Here is a 22,535-nt window from a genome sequence, read left to right as displayed (position 1 = left end):
TCACTGCTTTCATTGTTTTGATCGCAGTAACATTGGGGGGGGGGGGGGGTCATGGGCACATTGGGCAGCAAAAGTCTTGATCGTACGGCTATAAAAAGTCCCATTCCACCGTTCGGTTCAGAACTATAGTATAACGGTGAGACGCGTTGTCATCATGAGCTGATTTTGTTTTTCAAGCTAGTATAGGGAACATGCCTGGGCATGCACGGTTTAGGACGCGGAAAAGTTCGTTATACATTACACCCGGGTCGATTACGTCCCCGACGCGTTCATTGCGGTCTTATCACTACAATTATAATGAATAAAAAAGCGTTACAATCACACGTCTGAGCGATCTCCGATTATGACGGCTCTGCATGGCGATACGTGATCCACCAACGGTAGACTGTCTGTTGTCATGGCGGCCCCTCTCGATACTGTAGTTTGTTTGTTAGTTCGTAGTATTGTAGGCTCGGGGATCGTTTGGTCGCTACAGTATGAAGAAGTAAACATGCATCTGTCCATGTGTGTTGCAGACGTTGTGCAATGCCGATCTGGTGCAGAATCTGCAGATCATGTGTTAGGCAGCGTAACAGCGTTCCGTTCATGTTTTTTTCCGAGACATGAGCCCCCATCTCGCAAGGCCCTCCTCCTGCAGGAGAAACAGGAGGGGAGGGGGGAATCGAGTATAAAAGCCAATAGGTGGAGGAAAGCCTGGTGAGGCGAGGTTAGGTGAAATTTGATTCTTTTCACACACAGACTAGATCGGCATGGGCGCATCCATTGTACACTGGTTTATACACGTAAAGCGGCCCGCCCTCCTGTTTTCAGGAGGGGAGGTTTTTTTTATTTTTTTTTTTTTTTTTCTGATCACGTGAGCGGGACTACATTACATTACATTACATTACAGTCATTTAGCAGACGCTTTTATCCAAAGCGACTTACAATAAGTCTAAGCAGCAATGATAGGGCGATGGTTCTTCATTGTCCGGGTGGGTAAAAAGATGAATGAAAGTATGCTATAAAAAAGTGATTGAAACGTATTGATACGTGATTCGCACCCGACGTTTGATTAATTGATAACGTATTGATACGCGATTCGCGTCGGCTGTGTTAAGTGAGTATGTGTGTGGGCGCCTGCCTGCCTGGCTGGGTAGCTGGGTGCGTCTGAGCACGAAAACAGCATGGTTGTTTTTCACCACCTGTGCGCAACCTAACACACACACAAACACACACGCACATATTAACTGTATATATGGTGATTTTGGGTGTGCCAGTATACTACAGTGACAGTACAGTACAGTACAGTACAGTACAGTACAGTATGGGTACAGTAGAGGGACCCCCACACGGTAACTCTGTCATTTCTCAACCGTTTCGGACGTGGGGCGGCTCGCCAGAATCGGGCCGGCACCATGGGTGCGTTCCTGTGGGTCTGGAACCCCCCCCCCCCCCTCCCGGGGACCCCCACACGGAGTTGCACCACTTACTTCACACGGGTGTGATTGTTTCTAAATTGTTTAATGTAGGCTGGAGTAGGCTAGGTTTATTTTTTCAAATATGAAATTAAACATTGCAAGATATATAGGCTACAGTATTTTAGTAGTAATGACATCTTATGGTTTGACTGAACTGAAATTACTCTTGATTGAATTGTAAAACTTTAATACCAAAGCATACTGTTTTGATGCTTTCATTCCTGTATCACAGTTAGCCCTCTCCACTGCTTACATTAATAGCCATGTTTATTTTTGTGGGCTTAGGAAGGTAAGGATAATAGCCCACATTGTTAACTGGACCTGTTTGATCCATTGGCAGCGCTGATGCGCTCAGCAGTACTGGAGCGACCAGTTCTGCACAAGGATTAGAAGGCCACCATGTTAGGATTAAGGCTGACCTGTTACTGTAACACTTGACTCTCCAGTGAGAAATGGGAAGCCAATATTAGATAAGGACTGTCACTGAGTGCAAGGCGGCAGATGAGCACAACCTGTTTTACCAAGACAAAGCCAAGATGGCAGATCCTCAGTGATCAGACAATATCACTTAGCTATGATAACTCCATGTTGCTGGAGTGTTGCCTTATTGTGGAAAATGGTCCTGCTGCCAGAACACTGTTTCTACTACTAGTGGTGCTGTTGCTGTTGACTGTTGTTGAAGGGGAAATGTCTCTCCTTAAATATTTGGCTATACAAGAGATGAATGGTTGATGTGACTGCATGACATTGTGGCTTTGATTTGATGACTGTGTTCATGGTGTGTGTTTCTTGAGACCACAGCCTTTTTGTACCATCAAAGTTTGAAGCACTCCAACAAGTAGGCTACACTTGGCAGTGTTCCTGGACAAGCAGCAGGGGATTACTGTATGTCTTTGTCACTGCAGTGACTGCACTAGTGACTCCTACCGGTCGGTGCAGATAGGTGCCGCTTCAGCATCTGGGAGAGATGAGCCCGCTTAATGCCATCAGGTGAAAAGGAGTAGCTAGCAACACCATGTGTGTCAGAGGAGGCATAATATCTGCATAATGTCTGCTGCCCTCCAGGACAACAGTGGAGTTTGGTAGAGATCGGGAGGGACCAGAGTATACATGGGGTAATTGGCAATTATACAATTTAAGAAAATGAAAAGAACAAAAAAACTTTTGCATCTAGTGTAAGGCCTGAAGCAGGGGAAATAACTTCATTATTGTATATAGAGGCTTGGCAGTCTTGTGATCTGATGCCATGCAGGGGTCATTATTTAACTTATATGAGTAGCTTTGAATCCCATACAAACATCCGTTATTTTCAAAGTGACAAACTTTCACATATTTTTGTTTTAATTGTTTTTTTAATCAGTGTCCTTGCTACCTTTTATCCCCAGGGGAATTCTTTATTCCCAATATATAAAAGCAATGCAAATTTGATAAGCTTTCAGTGTTGAGCTAACTGTCATAGTCAGAAACATTCATTTGATTGTTGCATCATTCCTGGTTACGGTAATTCTTGGCAAGGTCAGCCTGATTGTACACTTGGCATGGTCTGACCTGAACCAAAGGCACACTGCCGGGGCAGGGCTTCTTGGTAAATAAGAGAATATCCATCTTTCTAATATGGTGCTGGCTTGCACACGTATGCTAAAGAGATCCAAGGATCTCTTTAGCATACTTGTGTGCAACCCCAGGAATGAAATATGCAGATATGTGGCACAAGCTGCTCAGATAATTGATTCTTACCTAGTATTATAGCAGGGTAGTTATGGGATCCGAGGCCATGCATGCATTTAAAGTGTGTAAGTATGAAGACATGTTTTTGTCTACTTTCTGAGATCCTCAGCCCTGCCATTGTAATCCTGTGTATTACTGTCAACATCACTTGACAGTAATACAGAGGATTGAGGTGAGTGAGGTGGCTAGATTTGGCAGGGCTTCAGCCTTGAGTAATGTCTGGTTTTGTGCAGCAGGCCTTGTATTGTGCTGTACTCCACCCTTGGAGTGAGCCTCTGAGCAAGCAGAACATTCCTGTAATTACATTAGTGTTGTCCAGTGGTGCAAGCCCATGCAGTTCCATGGCTGTTTCTTACAGACTGGCAGTTGGAGCTCAATTTAACATCTTGACAAGCAATGATTAATTTTTGAGTGGTGTAAACCACTCCTACAACTGGCTTTGTTAGTTTACGTGTCTGTCTGTTCGTACTCAAAAATGAGCATGGTTGCTATGGTCACCCAGTTCACCCGGGTGTGATTTCAGCTTTGTTAGTTTACGTGTCTGTTCGTACCAAAAAATGAGCATGGTTGCTATGGTCACCCAGTTCACACAGGTGTGATTTCATTACGTCAGACCACAGTTGATCAGTCTATATAAGACCTTACACCACTCAGTTCACACAGGTGTGATTTTTTTTAAATTATATGTAGGTATAACACAAAATTATTTTTAATATAATGTAAATTGTTATAATTGTTGACTTAACTGTAAGACATTTATGACACATTTTCTCATGGGGACCAGAACCAGAGTCATTTTCCACTAGCTCTTTTTCTGGGTTCAGCTCTCAGTTCCTCTCTTAAAGGTTTCTCTCTCTCCTTTTACCTGTCAAGTTGTCCTTTAAAGTCAGCCTCGTGGCAACAAGGAGCCAGGTCTGGTCACAGCCGAGGGCTCGACCGAGACAGCTAATAAAAAATAACATTGTTCCTGTTATTACCCCAATGGGATTCTAATGGAAGGCCTAAAGTGCTCTGGGCTCCTGCATTGGCCTGTTGAGTCTGCAGATTGCCTCTGCAGACTCAGGCTGACAGCAGAAAACAGGGGCTATGGTTAAGTGAGGATTTAAAATAAAATGCAGTCAATATATATTAGTCGATATATAATGATAAAAAAAAAAAAATCCTCAGTATGCGTTTAATTCTGCAATGTTGCCAAATTCTGCAGAATATTTTTTCTTGCACTGGGGTTGTTACAAACAAAGGGAATGGGCAGCAGCTCAACAATCTACGGTGTTCTCTGAGTAAACTGCAGCTGATCAGCAGGCCTGCTGTTGTTTTCACCAAATCTGTTATATTTGGGGACTGTCATATCCCCCCCCCCCACACACACACACACACACGTCACGTCACGTGACACACTTACACACACACACATACAAACACACACAAACGTCTCACACACACACACACACACACATGCACGTGCGCCACCAAGTGAGCCTACCTCGCTACTTTAGTTTCAGTACACAGCAGCAGTGCTGGATTGCGTCTGAATGTGCAGACAAGTCAAGCCAGATTTATACTTAGTTCCTTGCTACTAGTCGCGTGCCGAAAATAGCGGATCTACAAGCTCACTCTGGCATGCAAGTACATACACTGAGTATAAATCAGATTTCAGACTCACGTAGAAGAACTTTATTATTGGCAGTATATCTGTGACCTGTGAGCCACTAGGTTGGAGTGTTTACAGTGTGCAACAGCTGTAGTACATTTATGTTTTAGAATGCTCTGTATTAGAAACAGATGACAAGAAGATTAACTTTCATCACCGCAGGGAAATTATTTTTACTGTGAAACACTGAAAACTGTAACATAAAGTTTAACTATACAAGAGCATTAATAAATAACTAAAAGCACTGCCGTTAATGAATAATTTGGTTGTGCTAGTTGTTGGTTGTTCCAGAGCGGTAAGGTTTATTTGCTATAGTGTGAGTGGAGGATGACGAGATTGACGACAAGGGGAAAGGGAAAGGAAAGTGTCTTTTGTCTGCTTATTTGTTACATTTTCTATATAAATAAAAGCTTTTCTTTGTATCTTAAAGATGCAGTCTGGACTTGAAGAGCTTGTCCTGTGATTTTCAAATAAGCGTTGTCAACCGATCACCACTCAAAGGGCGGGTTTCTTGTGTGCCACTTTCCAAACTTTCATATAGGTTCAGAACACCAGAGCTCATATTTCAGCCATTAAATGTTGTATGATCTTATCCCATAAGCACAGTCAGTGAATTAAAAAAGAATGTCTAATAAATCACTGCGTAAATTTACTTATGGCAACAGTCACTCAACAGGAAGCAACACATGATCATGGATTGGACCTTTAAAAGCATGCTTTTCGTCATCATTAAGGTGTTAGTTGACCCAAGGCTCAGGAAGCTAAGGTTGAACCTGCCACATCCTCCCTTTCTTGTGGAATAGATATTTTCTTTTGCTTGGCACTGAATGCCCAATCTCCTCCTGGCAGACTTTTAGAAAGTGGCTTTTGCCTGATACTCAGGAGACCTTTAGAAGTCAGATTGGTATTAGCAGAGCTGTTTTGTACTCTTTTCTTTGCTATTCTCTCGACTGAAAGAAGGAACAAAGGAGTGACTAAATGAAAACCCTCAAATGTTACAGTACAGTGAAGATGAAAATAACATTGGCAGTTGAGTTATTACAGTGTGTTTGTATGTCATGCACCTGAACGTTCAGGGTGCATTGTGTTTTCTGACTCCGGTAGACTTGAGACAAATCTTTGCTGGACACATCTTTCAACAACTTAGTCCACTGGAATCTGGAATATCTGAGCAGAAGCTAGATGTCTGTATACAAGTGGAGGTGGGAGTGAAATTAAGCAATGGTATTTGTTTTTGAGTGGTGCAACCACTCCCTTACGGAACTATGTTCCGAGTGGGTGCGTCTGAGCGCGAAAACAGCATGGTTGTTATTCACCACCTGTGCGCAACCTAACACCCACACAAACACACACGCACATATTAACTGTATATATGATGATTTCAGGCGTGCCAGTACAGTACAGTAGAGGGTAAAGTAGAGGGACCCCCACACGGTAACTGTCGTTGCGGACGCGGGGCGGCTCGCCAGAACCGGCCCGGCACCCTGGGTGCGTTCCTGTGCGTCCCCCTCCCCAAACCCCCCCCCCCCCCCCCCCCCCCCCCCCCCCCCCGGCGACCCCCACGCGGAGTTGCACCACTCACTTCACTTCACTTTGTGTGTGTGTGTGTGTGTGTGCGTGCGTGCGTGCGTGCGTGCGTGCGTGCGTGCGTGCGTGCGTGCGTGCGTGCGTGCGCGCCATTTGGCCAAAGACTCATATTTTTGAGTGGTGCAAACCACTCCAACAACTGGCTTTGTTAGTACCCATGTGTTTGTGCCTGTACGGGTGAGCATGGTTGCTATGGTTAGTATGTGCCATCACCGACACAATACATGTGTAGTTGCACCACTCAGTTCACACAGGTGTGATTTTTTCAGATATGTTTTATACTTTTTTCATGGGAAATTGCTAAATGTCACTCATCTAGCAAATTGAAATAGATTTTCTCTTGTCGATGCTTTTCCCAACAGCCAGGTTCCCTGTACTGGTTTTGCTCTTCAAATGCAGGGAGAGAAAGAGAGAGAGATATACAGAAATGTAGTGAATGAGAAGGTTGGTATTGGCATTTAATATAGTTTTACACCTATAAAAAGGGTACAAGGTTATAATATAGAGCACTTATAGGGCATCTGTGTTGTGCATTACATTTGCACAACACAGCAGCATTTGAACTTGCAGCATTTGAACTTAAGTTATGGTCACTTACACAGATTTGGTATTCATGCTGTACTGTAGGCCACTGCCCTGACTTGTGTCCAGCATTATTCCTCTGGCCTCCTTGAGAGAGGGCACATGGCTATGGCTGTTTTCACCAGCATAGCCTTGTCCTTGGCTTGCTCTCTCCTCTGCCCTGCTGCTCTATCGGCCATCTGTGACTGTAACAGCCAGCAGCACTTAAAAGCCCACCAAGATCAGGTTATGTTAAATTGGCTTTTGGCAAAAGTATAGGCTAAATGTCAGCGGTAGTCATATTCAATGGCAGAGCAGAGTGCACTTCAGGTTCTAGGTGATTAGAGAAAGCGAGTATCAAGCTTGTTGTTGGTTGGTACCTGTAACAATATAGATCATGGGGACAGAAAATGATTTCAGAATCAGGTGTCAAGCAGTATTACTTGTAAATCTTCATTATCTTAGTGGAAGAATTTGTAAGCCATTATAGCTCTTGGCAATAGTTGCTAAAGTAGAAAGAAACAACACATTTTAAAGGTCTCTGTTGTCTTATGACCCTAAACTTAGAACTACAAATATAATGCTTGCCAACACATTATAAATTGTGTGATTCGGCTTTCTCTTACCTAGAGTATTGACCTTGATATTGGCACTTAGTGTTGCCTTTGACAATAGGATATATGAGAGAACAGGGCGCTTGTTTTAAAGGTCTTAAAGGATAAATGGCAACCTTGATGTTAGTGCTAAATAAATCCCTTGACAACAATTTTTGTATATGAGGAAATGCATTCCATGTTTTGAAGGCTTAAAGGGACACTTCATCCTTTTTTCCCCAATCTTATCTACATAATACTATTATGGTGGTACAATTTATGTTTGCTCACTCTGTGTCTCAGAGGCATGCTGTGGATAACTTGACGATTTACCTGCCCATGACATCATCGGTGGCCGGTGGGGATGTCAAACTAGATTTATTTTATTTATGCAATAATTGCAGCTACTATTTTAAAAGCTGTAGTTTCACATCATCAGTCATCGGTAGCAGATGGTTTCATACATTGGAGTTATCTCCATAAACAAGCCGACCCAGATCTTATGGGGGGAACTAGGACTAAAAGGCCTCTATTTAGTTGAGTTATTCAGAAGGGCAGCATTTGTAGGTCACATTAACATGATCAACCCTGAGAAATAACATCATCAAATGAGATTGGGCGCCCACACCAGGGGGAAGCAATTGTTCTAAGTGCTGTTGCTTTTTCTTTGAGGGGGGGGGAGAGTGACAGTTGTTGTCAGTTTCAGCACGACACAATGGGTTGCTGGCATCCAAGAAGACTTCCAGTGAGTCCTAGTGTTTCGCTGTGCTTTCCTTCTGAAAGGTAGACTATAGTGCTTTGTGGAATTCTCATAACGGAACCTTTGTGTGGCAAATCTTTTTTTCCCCCTCGTCCCAGAAGGTTGCCAGATGCAAATTCATATAAAATGTTTAATCCTTTACTCATGGGGATTATGTTACATTTGATGTCAGATATGCATTAGTGAAATGGAGTTTGACAGCTTTTAAACCCACTCACCCCATGTATATGTACCATACAGTATCCATTTGCAGTCTCACACACACATGCGCACGGCACGCACGCACGCACGCACGCAAGCACGCACGCAAGCACGCACGCATTTTTTTCAGCATACTGTCAATGATTTTGACTGGGCTCTCACTTTGATTACCCCGCCCCCCCCAACTCCATCAGAATGATCACACACTAACTGGTCTGAACTAAGACTCATTGTGATGCAATATCATTATGCCACCAGGGCAGATTAGTGGGTTGTTGTTGTTTTTTTGACCTGATAAATTTATTTCCTTTTCAAATGGGTGACAGGGTTCATAGTGATACTGAACATGAGGACTTTAAGTATCCTACGTTAGTTCCATTGATCCAAGCCCGAACACAATCTATAGGTTCAATATTAAAATGCTCAGACCCACAGCCACAATACTAGAGGGAGTGACAACAACGATCTGGTACCACCCACCTAAAGAACAAACATGCTATTCTAATCTACAGCACTGCAACAAAGTGTGGAATGCCCTGACCCCATCCCTTAAAAAATGTGTATCACTGGCTTCCCTCAAAACAGGCCTGAAAATCCACCTTTCAGGGGGCCAAAGGGGGAGGTACATCTCACTTCTCCCATAGAAAGATGATGTCATTGCCTTCACTCGAACGTTTCCATTTGGCCAAATGAGGTGTAGCAAATGCATACTGGCAGCCAGCCTGTTAATTCAGTTTTGCCACATTTTGTGGCTTAATTTGTTCACAAACTATTCACTATTACCGTAGTAACTTGCTATATCAGTAGCTAAAGTTTGGACACGCTGGAATCTGGATCCATTTAAATTGTGGCATAGTGGGAGTTCACATTACAACACGTCATGATGTGACACATTGTGAGCTTGTAAATCTGCTATATAAATACATGAATTCCTTGATTTAAAAAAAAAAAAGTTAAGTTGTCTGAAAACCCACCTCTTCAAGCTCCATCTTAGCCAGTAGCACTTGCCCTAGCCTCGGTGACCTTACAGACGTATGCTTAGGCTCAACTTTTGTAACTTAGATAGCATTTTATGTAGACATAGCACTCTATAGGGTATACGCATAGTTTAATTATATAGATATTCCACTGTTTGGTTCTTAGCTTACGTATGATTCATGATGACTATTATGTATTTGATTATTGCCATGTTTTTGTTCTTGCTTACTGTAAATTGCTCTGGATTAAGAGTGTCTGGTCTGTTGTATGCCTAAATTGTAAATTGTAATTGTTGTGAGGCAGCAGGCAGCAGAAAGTCAGCCTTCTCCCTTGGAGCACTGACTGCTGTACTGTTGTGGGTCCCCCCCCCCCACCACCACAGACCAGCTGTGTGAGGTGACTGCCCCCTCTGCTGGGCTGTGCAGGGATCTGCAGCACATTGGTATCTCTGCCATGTTGTCACAGTGGTGTCCTCCTGAGCTGTGAGGCAGCCAGGTGGCGCTGGAAAGCCATCATCTGTCCTGTTCTCTTCATTTGGGAATGAATGGAGGGTGCCACTGCTTTATGTACACATTGCTACTGTACAGTATTGCTGTTCCATTAGTAGTTCCATTATAGTTCAGTTTTCACTTTTTGGCCTTTTTTAGTTCTTCATTGAGCACAACGGAGAGATAAGGAAAAACAGACCAAACTAACTTGTACCGATCAGATTTAAGACAGTGAGTGCATAAGGTGTATCATATTGTTAAAGAAAATCAAACTTGCACCTAAAATTAGGTGCAGGACTGTTCTGATCAACGCAAGTAAAGAAATGAATAAAATATGCACACTGTGACATAACTTACTCGTACTATATTATAACCATACTCCTACTAGCCTATTATTATTATTACTAAGATATATAGCTTCTTGCAGTATGACATTAATTAATATATATCCATCATCATCAGAGGATATCTTTTTATTTACTTTTCTTTAGTTTATGCCTCTATTGTATTGCCTTAATGGCTTTGGCGAAAGACAAAGAGAGAGGGAGAGGAAGAGATATGGCCTGGTAAATATTTTCTCGAATCCTTGATTCATTGAAATTGGATTTTAACTGCTCACTGGACCATCATAGCGAGTATCAGGTGCCAAGTAGGTAGTGATTTTGCAATGCAAATGTAATCTTCAGTTTTTATTTTTTATTTTTGCTATTGCCCAGGAGGACACTGAAACTAACTGTTTTTTCATGAGCCATTTTCATCAGGTTGAGGGTTCTCATTATTTCAATTCCCATCACGATCAGCATTTGAAATGAAATACAGCACAGACCCCATTGTTTACTGAGCTAAGGCGCTAGTAGAGTGGTCTTTCTCGGAAAATATATTCTTTTCAAGCCTAGATGGAGCTCGATGAAGGTGAAATTTTGGTTGCACGTTTTCTATTCATTATTCAAGTCAAGGGGCATTGCTTGCTGATCATTTTATTATTTACTGATGTATTGCCTATTTTGTGTTCATAAAAATAAGGCACATTGCTGCCGTGATAGTTTGCCTGAGCAATTTTGAGATGGTGCCCAACAGATCAAAATGGAGAGCATAAAATTATATCAATGGGGGGACATGACACCCTCACATTCAACACAAACCTGTATACGTTTTCTTGGGAATGTACAGTCAGTTTTCATCCGCCCAATGTCTCACTTCATCCTAATAAGGTTGGCGTTACAAATGGTCAAGGTAGCATTCAATATCCTCCAGATAATTCTTCTCCCTATAAGTCTATATGAAATGTGGTCACGCAGGTATACAATAGGATGGGCTGGCTGGAGAGAATTATTGCCCTCCAGTGTTCTGGCCCTGGGTTACAATGAATCACCCCCGTACCCCCTCTACTACCACCACCAACATCCACATTATGTCTGTGAACCAGGATCAATAGCTTTAGTGCCTCCACAGATAAGGAAATAGCCCGGGCCGTTTGTGGCTTCTGGGTGATAGGTGTTAATTGAAATGTTCCTTGGGTTGACCCACAAGCAGTGGTGCAGGTAATGTCACTGAAAAATGTCACAGTAAAACAAATAAAGTCACTACTAGTGACTCTAGAGATATGTAAGCCATACTTCTCGAATAAATTGTCTTAAGATTGACTGAAATGAAATGAAATGAAATGAAATGAAATGAAATCTATATTTACCCAGGGTATCTGGGCTAAGAACTTTTGAGGTTTGCCCTTGATGTTATAAGTCTCAATTTCTCTCGTTCCTCCATATAATTATTTTCTTTGCCAGTTTTACAGTCATGACATGGTCACATGATTGCAGATTTTCTGTGGACAAGCCACCTAGTAATTGCCCTAAAAATGAGGAAATTAGAAATTGTGGGTTCTCTTGTATTAAATCTGATGGACGCTCAGCTCCCTATATAACACTACCCCCCTAGCCGTTCAGAATTGCTTCAATACTCCGTGACACATCATTTCCCTGGTGATTTGTGGCCAGATTGAGGTCGAAGGAGAAGGGGACATATTTTCCTTCCTCTGTTTCACTTGTCACTAGAACAGATGGATGCTGTATCACTGCAGCAGGTATGTGGCTGTGCAGGGGAGGTCTCCTTTTTCCTTAATGTTCCATAATCACCTCTTGATGGCCAGCTATTACAGTCAATGAAATGCCTCTCTGGATAGCAACGCATTACTTTTGCTTTGGTGGGGGAAAAAAACACTAAAAGGAGCACATTGGACTCACAGCCTCTTCTTGTTGTGTTCATGTTCATTTTGTAGGATCAAACCCGGGACCTCATTGATCAAAGATACCATTATAAAGCCACACATCTACTGGTGATGTAACGTGTATGCAATTGCAACATAAACGCAAGAGTCTTGTCAGAGAACGGTCACATCGGTTTCTTTTCATCCGCCCCCACGTGTTTGATCCTGCTCTGGGAAGCTCTCTCCTGGGAGTTTTGATGTTGGAAGATCAGAGCATGTAGGACGGTGGTGCTGCATGCAGTCTGGCTTGGTTGTCAGCACCCCGCCAACCCCGTCCCCACATTACTTTGCACCACATCCAATCTTCTCTCAATGGAGACAACTAGAAAGAAGCACCGACCTTTATGAAAAATGTAGAAAGAAAATAAAAGATTTTTCTGCTTGCTGGGAGAAATGTATTAACCCATTTAGGCCTGACGTCGAAATAAATAAAAAGTCTTCTGAAAGAATATTATATTCAAATATTTGTGCCACATTTTCACGATTTTTCAAAAATCGCAGACCTACAAGTTCATAGCGCGCCACTCGGTGGCGCGCTATGAGCTTGTAGATCTGCTATTTTTCAATAGCTAAAGTATAACATAATGCTTAGTTAAAACACCAAAAAGGGTTCCCGCCCAAAATGTATTAAAGTTTCCCAAATATTGTGTCTCTGCTGGACAGTGGACACTGTCACCTCAGGGTCCACGATATCGTAGTGTGCCATAGTAATTTAGCCTGTCTTTCTTTTTCCTACCGTCTCTCTCATGTTTTTGCTCTCTCTCCCTCACACTATCTCTCTTGCTCTCTTTCCCATTCTCTCTTCCTTTGTGCATTGATCTCTGTATCAACCCTGCCATTAATGTCTCCTCTGCAAGACCTCTACCTCTCCCTCTCCTCTACCCTGCAGTGATTAATGGATATGCATAGCTTCCATAGCTCCCCAACTGTTTCTGCCAAGTTTTAATTTGTGTCGTGTCCTCCAGTTGATCATTTTGCCGTTTAGCGACAATGTGCCATCTTGGCACAAAACTGGACATTCTCCTAATCCTCTCACTCATAAAAAGGACGCAGTGACAACTCTGTGGATTGTGTGGCATCAGCTCTTTCACACTCTTTTGAAATGACAGCTCCATCTAGTGAAAAGTGTAAGCTCTCCGGCTCAGTGAACAGAGATTAAGTTGTCCTCTCGGCCATGTACGACAGGGGTGTATTAGCATAGTTCAGTGTGTTCTTCTTCATGCCATCAAATAGTTGGAGTATTTCATAGATCTGGGGTGAAAAGAGAAGTGAGAGAATTAACATCATCTGCCTTGTACAGACAACATACCGATTGGCTTTTGCATTGTGTCTCTCTCTCTGTCAGTTATGGGACACTTATAATGCAGCTTGAATGTGAATGGGCTCATATCTGCAAATCAGACGTGCCATTCTTTCAGCATCTCATTCCGATGCTGTCGAGGCTGCAGACTTCCTTGCATCTGAGATATTGTCATTTTTAATGGTTGTTTTCATTTCAGTCTGTATCTGTCGTTTGCCCAACATTAACATAACATTTACATTGTAGGAATCCAGCAGGTTCTTATACAAAGTAATTCACCGATCTTCTCTCTTTCTGTTCCTCTTTCTTCTTAGAGATGGAGTGCCGTGATGTTTTTAGGGTTACTTTATACTAAAGTGGTGTATTTTTGATTGGGCCTTTTGACTCAAAGACTTTCAGGAAGAAACCAAAAATGCACAGGGAAGACATATTTGAATATTATAACCACACCTGGGGGTCTATAGAGTAATGCACTCCAGTCCATAGACACATACTGTACAAAACAGAAAAAGTACAAAGCATCACGGTACCCTAGCTTTAATAGTTGGTCACAGTTACAAGTTACAAATCATATTTGTTTATTTTAGTTAAAAAAAAGTAATGATTTATTAGAAACCACAGTGACTTACATTTATTTTCTATTTTTCTCTTCATCCACAGAGGAAGTTGATGATAGCGTCCAGTCTGATCGTGGCTGTGAGCCTCTTTGTGGTCATGGTGTACACAGAGAAGCCCTATTTCCTCCTGGAGCCTGTCTTTGGCCAGACGTTCAGCAGACACTGGATTCCTGGTTTCTCTAGACCACCGCACAAGGCCTTCAAACCCCACCTTGGCTATGTCAGCATTCCCAAACAGGAGGTGAGGGGGCTTCTCTAAATGCATAAATACATTGTACGTATGCAAGCACACACAGACACACACATTATGCACAAACCTGTCCAAAACTGTAACTTTTCAGGATAAAAAAAAACAAACTGTTTTAGACATACAAGATACCCGACAGCCATGATATGTAAATATATACTATATATGTCCACTCCTCTGCTGATAGAGAGGTTATAGTGGGTAGCAATGGGTCTTTGTGTCCTTGGCTACCCCAAGTTGTGGCCCCAGTCGCCCCTAGGTCGGGACTGAGTGAAGTGGAAATTATTATGGGCAGCACCTCGACCTCGTCTGTCATTGTGACGGGCGCTGTCACAGATTTTGTCTCCCGGAGGAATGTCCACCAATCTGAACTCTTTACTTTCTCCTCCTCTTCCTTGTAGGAAACTGTGTAAAAGAGCTAAATGAGTTGGGGAGAGGGGAAGAATACTGTAGCAGACTGTACTGTACCATACCATACTGTAGTGTATAATACTGTACCGTACTGTACTGTCCCATACTGTGCCGTACTGTACCATACTGTGCTGTACTGTACCGGACTGTACTGCTGCGCCCTGTGTGTGTGTGTGTGTGTGTGTGTGTGTGTGTGTGTGTGTGTGTGTGTGTGTGTGTGTGTGTGTGTGTGTGTGTGTGTGTGTGTGTGTGTGTGTGTGTGTGTGTGTGTGTGTGTGTGTGTGTGTGTGTGTGTGTGTGTGTGTGTGTGTGTGTGTGTGTGTGCGCGCGCGTGTGTGCGCGTGCAGTGGAACGGGGTGTGGCCTTAAATGTGATGTAATTTGCATCAGCGTGAAATGTTGCGCAATAACATGGTATTTCATGCAAATGCAAACTGTACAGTAGTTATGACAGTTGCATGGATGCAACATTATTTAACGTTATGTCTGGACAGGCATGCAGTAGGTATTGTGCATGGAGAGATGTGTGCAAACGGAGTGGTTTGGTAGGAGAAGGCGAACGTATAAACGGGCGCAGCTAGGGCTTTCAATTAGTGTGGCGAGATGTGTACACACATGTGCTGTCAAGCACAATTTTGACAGATGTGGTACATTATTGCATTTTATTTCACCATTTGATGGGTCTGAGCATCCTCCAGTCTGTGTATGCGGTTCTCCAAATAAAGGGAAATAATAATATTTATCTGCTGGTAGATATGGTTGTCATTAGTCAAATTTGCACACAGTTAGTGGAATATTGCTGACACACGGCACATCCACAGTTATGGTCTCAGCTCAAAAAAATACTTGGGGTGATGGGAGATTGCATGGAACCTGGATAAAACATGATGGTGTTGGATAGTTCTTGGCACAGTCTGCCAATTAACCAGCTCAAACTACAGCAGAGGCCACTGTGCCTTAAATAGTTCTAGTCACTAATAGGCCTATATCCCAATGCCAAAAGGGATATAGTCTGCTAACGTGCTGCTTGCTTATGTTATGGTTATGGATATACATATATATACTTTTATATATATATTACTTTTACTACTTTGTCATCAGTAAAACAGTAAATACTTATAACATGTACAAATAAATTGCATTAAACAGTGCTGCAGGGCGGGTCTTGCCGCAACCCTTTCGGCATTGGGATATAGGCCACTAATAGTCACTTCATAATTATATTTGAATTAAATTCATGAATACATAACATCAAAAATGAAAGAAATTCCAAAAATTATAAAACAAATGTTTAGGAAGTAATGAACATAGGTGATCTACAAGCTTGCAACGCGGCGTGAAGTGACACGTTGTGAGCTTGTATTGCTATTTTCATAACATCTAATTTCTCTTTTGGGTCCTGAGCTAAAATGTTTGGGTGCTGCCGTAGCCTATATCCCCATGCAACTTACAACTCCCCTCTATACAATATAAGAGGGGAGGAGAACAAGTTTTATAGAAAATTGTGTGCATAAGGATAGCAATGTTGTACTGTAAAGTACATGCAACACTGATGCTGAGAGGTTGGGGAATGGGATTGTTATTTTCATTGTTTTATCTTGTCTGTCTCCCAAACCAAACCTAAACAGAACCAAATGTCTCCAGTTGGACACATTGGTAAACAACTACTACTCCAATGTCTCTGCAGGTGTCTCTGCAGGTGTATGGTGCACACAGTGTGATTCTCCAGTACCAATATGTTGCCGTCCAGCAAATGCATGACAGGCCAATACATTATTGTTGAATAACACTCAGTGTGATTTGATAACATATTCACATTATATTCAATTCACTGTTTCGGTTTTATCTCACTACCATGCACCCCTGCATTCAGGTAATGTTTTCCTTGTGAGTCATAACCACGTATTAGCTTTTGATTAATATTTAATTTATAATCATCTAACAAGGCTATGTTTCACCTTGCTGCTAAAATGTATTCAGGCAGCACAAAGGCCAAAACTCCAAAAGGATGTTCTTTATTCATTATAATATATCAGGTTCTTTGAAAGAGCCTGTTTGAAGTCTCGGGTGAACATTGTTCCTTTGTAATTTTGCATACCTTGGTCCATGAGCCCATTCTCCTATATTCAGAAAGCTCTATGCGGTAGCCTATATCCCCATACAATTTATGGAAATTGAAATATCAAAGCATTTTAATTCTCAGCACATCAAAATAGAAGACCGAGCTGCATGTTTGTTGTTTAGGGCAGGAAGTGACAGAAATTGAAATGGAACCCATAGAGGCGGATATTGGGCACTTGCATGCAAGAAAAATAAATTCCCTACACTGAGACATGCAAACATGATGCAATCTTTCCCACTCACTGATGGAGAAAGAACATTAGCATATTGCACTCTGTCTCTCTCCTCCCTGTTGGAGAAGAGGGAACCATCAGTGTAGCTTGAAATCCTGGACACGTCGCTCCGGAGCCCCGATATTTACTAAACAATATGTAGTCTATAAACAGGAACGTTTGACAATCTCTGTCAGCTCAGGGCTCTGGGAATCTTCTTAATTTTTCTAACCTTATTAAGACCCCCTGGGTGGTGTCTCTGGATCTATATTTGCATTGGTTGCCCTCCCTCTCAATGAGAAACGGATGCCTTGTATTCTGCCTGTGTTGCTGCTAGATTAATGCGGGGCGTCAACCTCTCCCTCCAGGGAGCTTGGTGCACACAACCGAGGTCCGGAGGCAGTCACGCATTACACCACATCTCCACGTCTGCACCTCCTTCTGGGTTCAGACGAGTCTGCTTAAGTCACCTCGTCTCTCCCCCTCCCGCAGAGATTTATGAAAATCATGTGAAAGGCTGGCAGCCGCGGCAGAGTTAGGCTTCTGTTTTTCCTTCGCAAGTCCCTCACATTGCCAGTGACTTTTACCCAAGCAAAGTAGAAGAGGCAGTGATTTATCTGAAATTGAATGTCAACAGCTTTCCAGTATGCGTCCAGAATCCCTGATGAAGGGGGAACACAGACAGGATATATACACAGCCCAAGAAGCTGATAGCCTTGTGTCAGGTATTATGAACGTTTAGTAAAAAAATCACACCTGTGTGAACTGAGTGGTGCAAGGTCTTATATAGCCTGATCAGCTGTGGTCTGACGTAATGTCAGTGACCATAGTAACCATGCTCATTTTTTTGGGTCCAACTTACTGGTACACACATACATAGACACAAACATAGATACAGACAAAGCTGGTTGTTGGAGTGGTTTGCACCACTCAAAAATACAAATCACACCCATGTGAAGTGAGGGGCGCTCTTATCATCGTACATCATCATACATCATCTCATTCCGGCCAATCAGAATTAGCGTCCTCACCTTCGTCTTCAATGTTTGTATTATGCAATGTTTGTGTTTACACTAACACTCAAAAAATTCCATTCATTGTCAATGGTATTTAATAATTTTGGTATTTAATGGTATTTAATGTTTGTGTTAGGACGAAGTTTGTGTTTGCAATGCACACACACTAAAAGCTGGACATAGGAGGGACTAGCGCCCCTCAAAAAGTGTCCACTGCACAAGTTGTAGCAGCAACACCTAAAGAAACAGGGAATACTTTCTCTGTGCCTGCCACAGTGAGATATTCCTGTTTGATCCACCGTTGAGGTGTTATAAGCCTTTCTTGAGCATGTATAATGCATAACCCCAGTGGTGTGCAAATTGCCTCCGTTATTTCTCTTATTGGATTGAGTCTGTCTGGAGTGGTGGTGATGCATTGTTCCCACACTACTTTTCAGGTTGAAATGGAATACATTTATCTTGTGACACTGCTCCTCCGACCGCCTTTTGGAATTCACGTCCCTGGTCCATCATGGTGTGAGGCAGAAATTCAATATTTTCATTCACACTTGAAAATGCTGAATTCCAGGCATTTTTTAAAAACGTAAACAATGGCAAAAGTGGCAGGGAGCGCTGGCTTTTGGATTGCTTTGTTGATAATTTTAATGAGAAATGTATTCCGTGCAGACATTTCAAAATGACCCAATGATACCAGGAAATCACTGTACACAAAGGAAAATAAAGCATGGCAGCTTAAAGCAATTATTCTGTAGCTCCTATTGAATCCTCTCTGAAATGGCAATTCAGAAGTAAATTACATTTTAACTTTCAACTTTAGCCACCCAAAAGTGCTTTGAATTGATAAGTGCCCTGTTGCATTTTACAGAGCTGAACAGCTAATGCTAATCAATGGATTTTTTTTTTTATAGTGGGATTCTTAAGTCTCAGAGACGTAGGCCTATAGCATATTAATGTTGTAATTATCACCCATTAATGACTCATGTTTTGAGCATTTTAATGAATGTCAAGGTTAAGTGCACAACCCATTGCCATAAATTAGTGACAGCCACGTTAAGCATTTTTTTAATCACCTACTCTATTTGAGGAATTAAAATTGGAGGCTTGGAGGACTGCGTGTGCCGAGTAGATTTTGTACTTATTTACAAGGGGCAAATTTATTGGGATAAATTTCCATTTTTGATTAGTGTATGCCCCAGCATGTAAACACAAACCAGCTGGTCATGAATAATTAATCATTATTTCATCATTTAGAAATACACAAAGAGGGAGCGTAACATTGTATTGATTTACAGAGATATTAACAATACTTTCACACCCAGGGTTTGAATTCAGCAGATACCAAGATAAAGTTGATATTTATGTTGTTTCTTTGTTTGGAGAACCACTGTACTTTTGGAAAAAAAAGCCCTCAACATGTTGTGTTTTGTATAATCAAGTGCCATTTATTTCAGTCCCAAAAAAGAATAGTTTTTTCTTTCACTGATTTTAAATGATTACATTTCCCCCCTTTGTCAAATCTAACCACTTAAACCCTTTTATACTTTGTTGACCAGAGTCCCCCGTGGGTCTATACTGGATAATGGATATACCCTCTACACCAAATCTCTTACATTGTGACCTATGATTGTGACCCCTAACTCTTGTAAATCGTCTGTTCTTGCTGAATGTACTGTATGTACGCCTGTTATGGCATTCCCAGAATAGGTGCGCTGTAGGGTTCATGTCGTTAAACAAATCCAACCCACAGAGGGTTAAATGAACCTGCAGCTTGCCAGACAGCAGTCCCCAAAGAGCCCAGCCCAATCTATATGTGCTGAGAGGCGTGATGGAGTTATGAGTCAGGCTGAGGGGAGCGCTGAGGCTAATGGACAACCTGCTGACAGCTCAAGGCTGCTGTGATGTGTGTCTCAACCACCCGGTAAATGGAGAGGTACAAGCCTGGGCACTGAGATTACTCCTTAACCCGTCATTGAATCCTATAAGGTGGGAGAGGAGAACGAGAGAAAGAGAAAGAGTAACACGGGGCTCCCTTGAACTGTTCCATAGAGGCATGACTCTGGAAAACCAACATGGTCCTTTGTGTTGCCTGCAGGCACCGTCCCATGGCTGTGACTGATGATAATGGATGTATGGAGCTCATCGGGAACGTTAGTGTGTACCTGCCATATACTGTGCGTGCTGTTGCTATTTGTTATTTAGATAAAAGGATAACTCTCTGTTGGAATTTAGTTAGTGCTTACTCTTTGAGGGGGGATTTTTTTGTGTTATTATGATGTGTTGAACATCATGTGACGTATTCCGCCCTTTACAGACTAGCATAATGCAGTACGAATGTATGTGATTGATATACAGTCCAAAGACATTTTTATTACCATGGCACATGAACTTTCAGTTGTTTTTTTGTTCTTTATTTCTTCCTTACTGCCTCAACTTTCTCTAGTATTGATTTACTCGCTTACGCTTAACCTTATCAAAACAAAACAGACATATGAACTTAATTTAGGCAAATGCACCTTTTCACAGCCAAAGCAGAATCGTTCAGAGCAGAGTGTTTCTCCCTCCCTCCCTCCCCTGGCAGAGCTTAGCAAAGAGCAATTATTGAAGGTTCACTACAAATCCTCTCACTGCAATATAGTGTGGATGAATGCGGCAGCGTCCTTGTTCTTCCATAATGCACTGTGGCAATAAGACAGTTTGTCGTTTGGGGAAGGAAAGCTGATCGGTCCATTTCAACTGCACTGTAATCTCGGAGGGGGCAGATTCAATTAACTTAATCAATGTCTGAGTGCAGTGACATTGATCTTTGGAAGCGAGCAAAAATAATATAAGGCTATAAAATGCTGATGAATATCTGTATAGATAATTACCAAATTACAATTTATACAGTATTATGACAGATATGCCAATATAACACTTCAATTATACATTTAAATGTGGTGCCATTAGCATAAATTGTAGACTAAATTAACATGTCGTGTTTAAAGAGGCCATTCATGTTTAAAGAGGTCATTTATGCACTATGTCCATTTGAGAAGAGATTCATTGCCTATAATTCTATATTGAGTCTGTAAAACTATCCTCCTTTTGTCAGCCAAGTACTTACTAACTTTATCCTTAAAAATGAGCCATAACTTGTTTTATTTCCGTGTGTGATCATCTACCATCTTGTAAGAAAGGGGTGTCTACTCCTCTGAGTGAGGAAAACTGCCACACTTGGCTGATAACCCAGCACAGCATACGCTCAGGGGGTATGTGCATAGCCAGGAAATAAGATGAATCTGCTAGTGCAAAAACTAAAACTAAAAATCTCTCTGCAGATTAGTCTGGCCATGTCAGGCTAGTACCTACAGTACATGAGTAGATTCTTTTAAAATGTAAGGACATTTTGCTGAAACACAACTTCTATTTATCCTTCTCCCCCTGCAGCCTCTGAAGCTGCCCTGTGATCTGTGCAGCATCGTGTCCAGCTCGGGGCAGATGCTGGGCCAGGCGGCCGGCGCCCAGATCGACCGCTCCGCCTGCATCTGGCGCATGAACAACGCGCCCACGCGGGGCTTCGAGCAGGACGTGGGCCGGCGGACAACGCTGCGGGTGGTCTCCCACACCAGCGTGCCGCTGCTGCTGCAGAAGCCCCAGTACTTCTTCGGCCAGGCCAACGACACGGTGTATGTGGTGTGGGGGCCCCTGAGGAACATGAGGAAGGACGGCAAGGGAATCGTGTACAACATGCTGCGCCAGGCGGCCGAGAACTACCCGCAGGCGCGCATCTACGTCACCACGGAGGACCGGATGAACTACTGCGACATGGTGTTCAAGAAAGAGACGGGCAAGGACAGGTGAGTCTCTCTGAGGTGAGGTGTATGCGTGCCGTTTGTTTCCCTCCTTCACGCACAGCTGACGTGCAGGTTTATACTTCGGGACCCATTTGTGGGTCGCCGCGGCGCGGCGCTATTTTGATTGATTGATTGAAATATTTATTAACAGTTTGCAGAATTACAGTACATTTCAAGCACAAACTCAATACAAAGGCTGTTAACTGTGAGTGGACGACCCAATTAAGCATTACACTTGTTTACAAGAGGGTCCACCATGTTCAATTCATCAAAACATTTAGAGACGTACAAATAGACACTTCTATATAGACAAAGAACAGAACAGGAATTCATAATATTTCACTAGTTTGGGTCCCGGGAGAATGTCTAATTTCTGTTTTGGGTCACGGGCTAAAAAGGATGAGCTTTCCTGGAAGACTGTTTACCCTCTCCCCAGTCTCCACCTTCGCTGGCGTTCAGTTAACCGGCATAGTGTTAACACGGTTGACCTTATGGAAGGAAGCGCGATGGCT

General features: G+C 42.5%; 1 protein-coding gene across 2 annotated transcripts in view; it reads left to right on the top strand.

Annotated features, from left to right (window-relative positions):
* st6galnac3 (ST6 (alpha-N-acetyl-neuraminyl-2,3-beta-galactosyl-1,3)-N-acetylgalactosaminide alpha-2,6-sialyltransferase 3) overlaps positions 1-22,535 on the top strand; it is a 55,777-nt gene that overhangs the window by 4,705 nt on the left and 28,537 nt on the right. For both annotated transcript variants that reach the window (XM_079529982.1, XM_079529981.1), the window contains exons 2-3: positions 14,228-14,425; positions 21,617-22,026. In XM_079529982.1, coding sequence (XP_079386108.1) covers positions 14,228-14,425; positions 21,617-22,026 — 608 coding nt within the window. The remainder of the gene's footprint in view (positions 1-14,227; positions 14,426-21,616; positions 22,027-22,535) is intronic.

The sequence above is a fragment of the Electrona antarctica genome, assembly GCF_951216825.1.
Source record: "Electrona antarctica genome assembly, chromosome: 19".
Taxonomy (NCBI): Eukaryota; Metazoa; Chordata; class Actinopteri; order Myctophiformes; family Myctophidae; genus Electrona; species Electrona antarctica.
The sequence above is the reverse complement of the archived record's forward strand: the minus strand, read 5'-3'. Positions and strand labels throughout refer to the sequence as shown.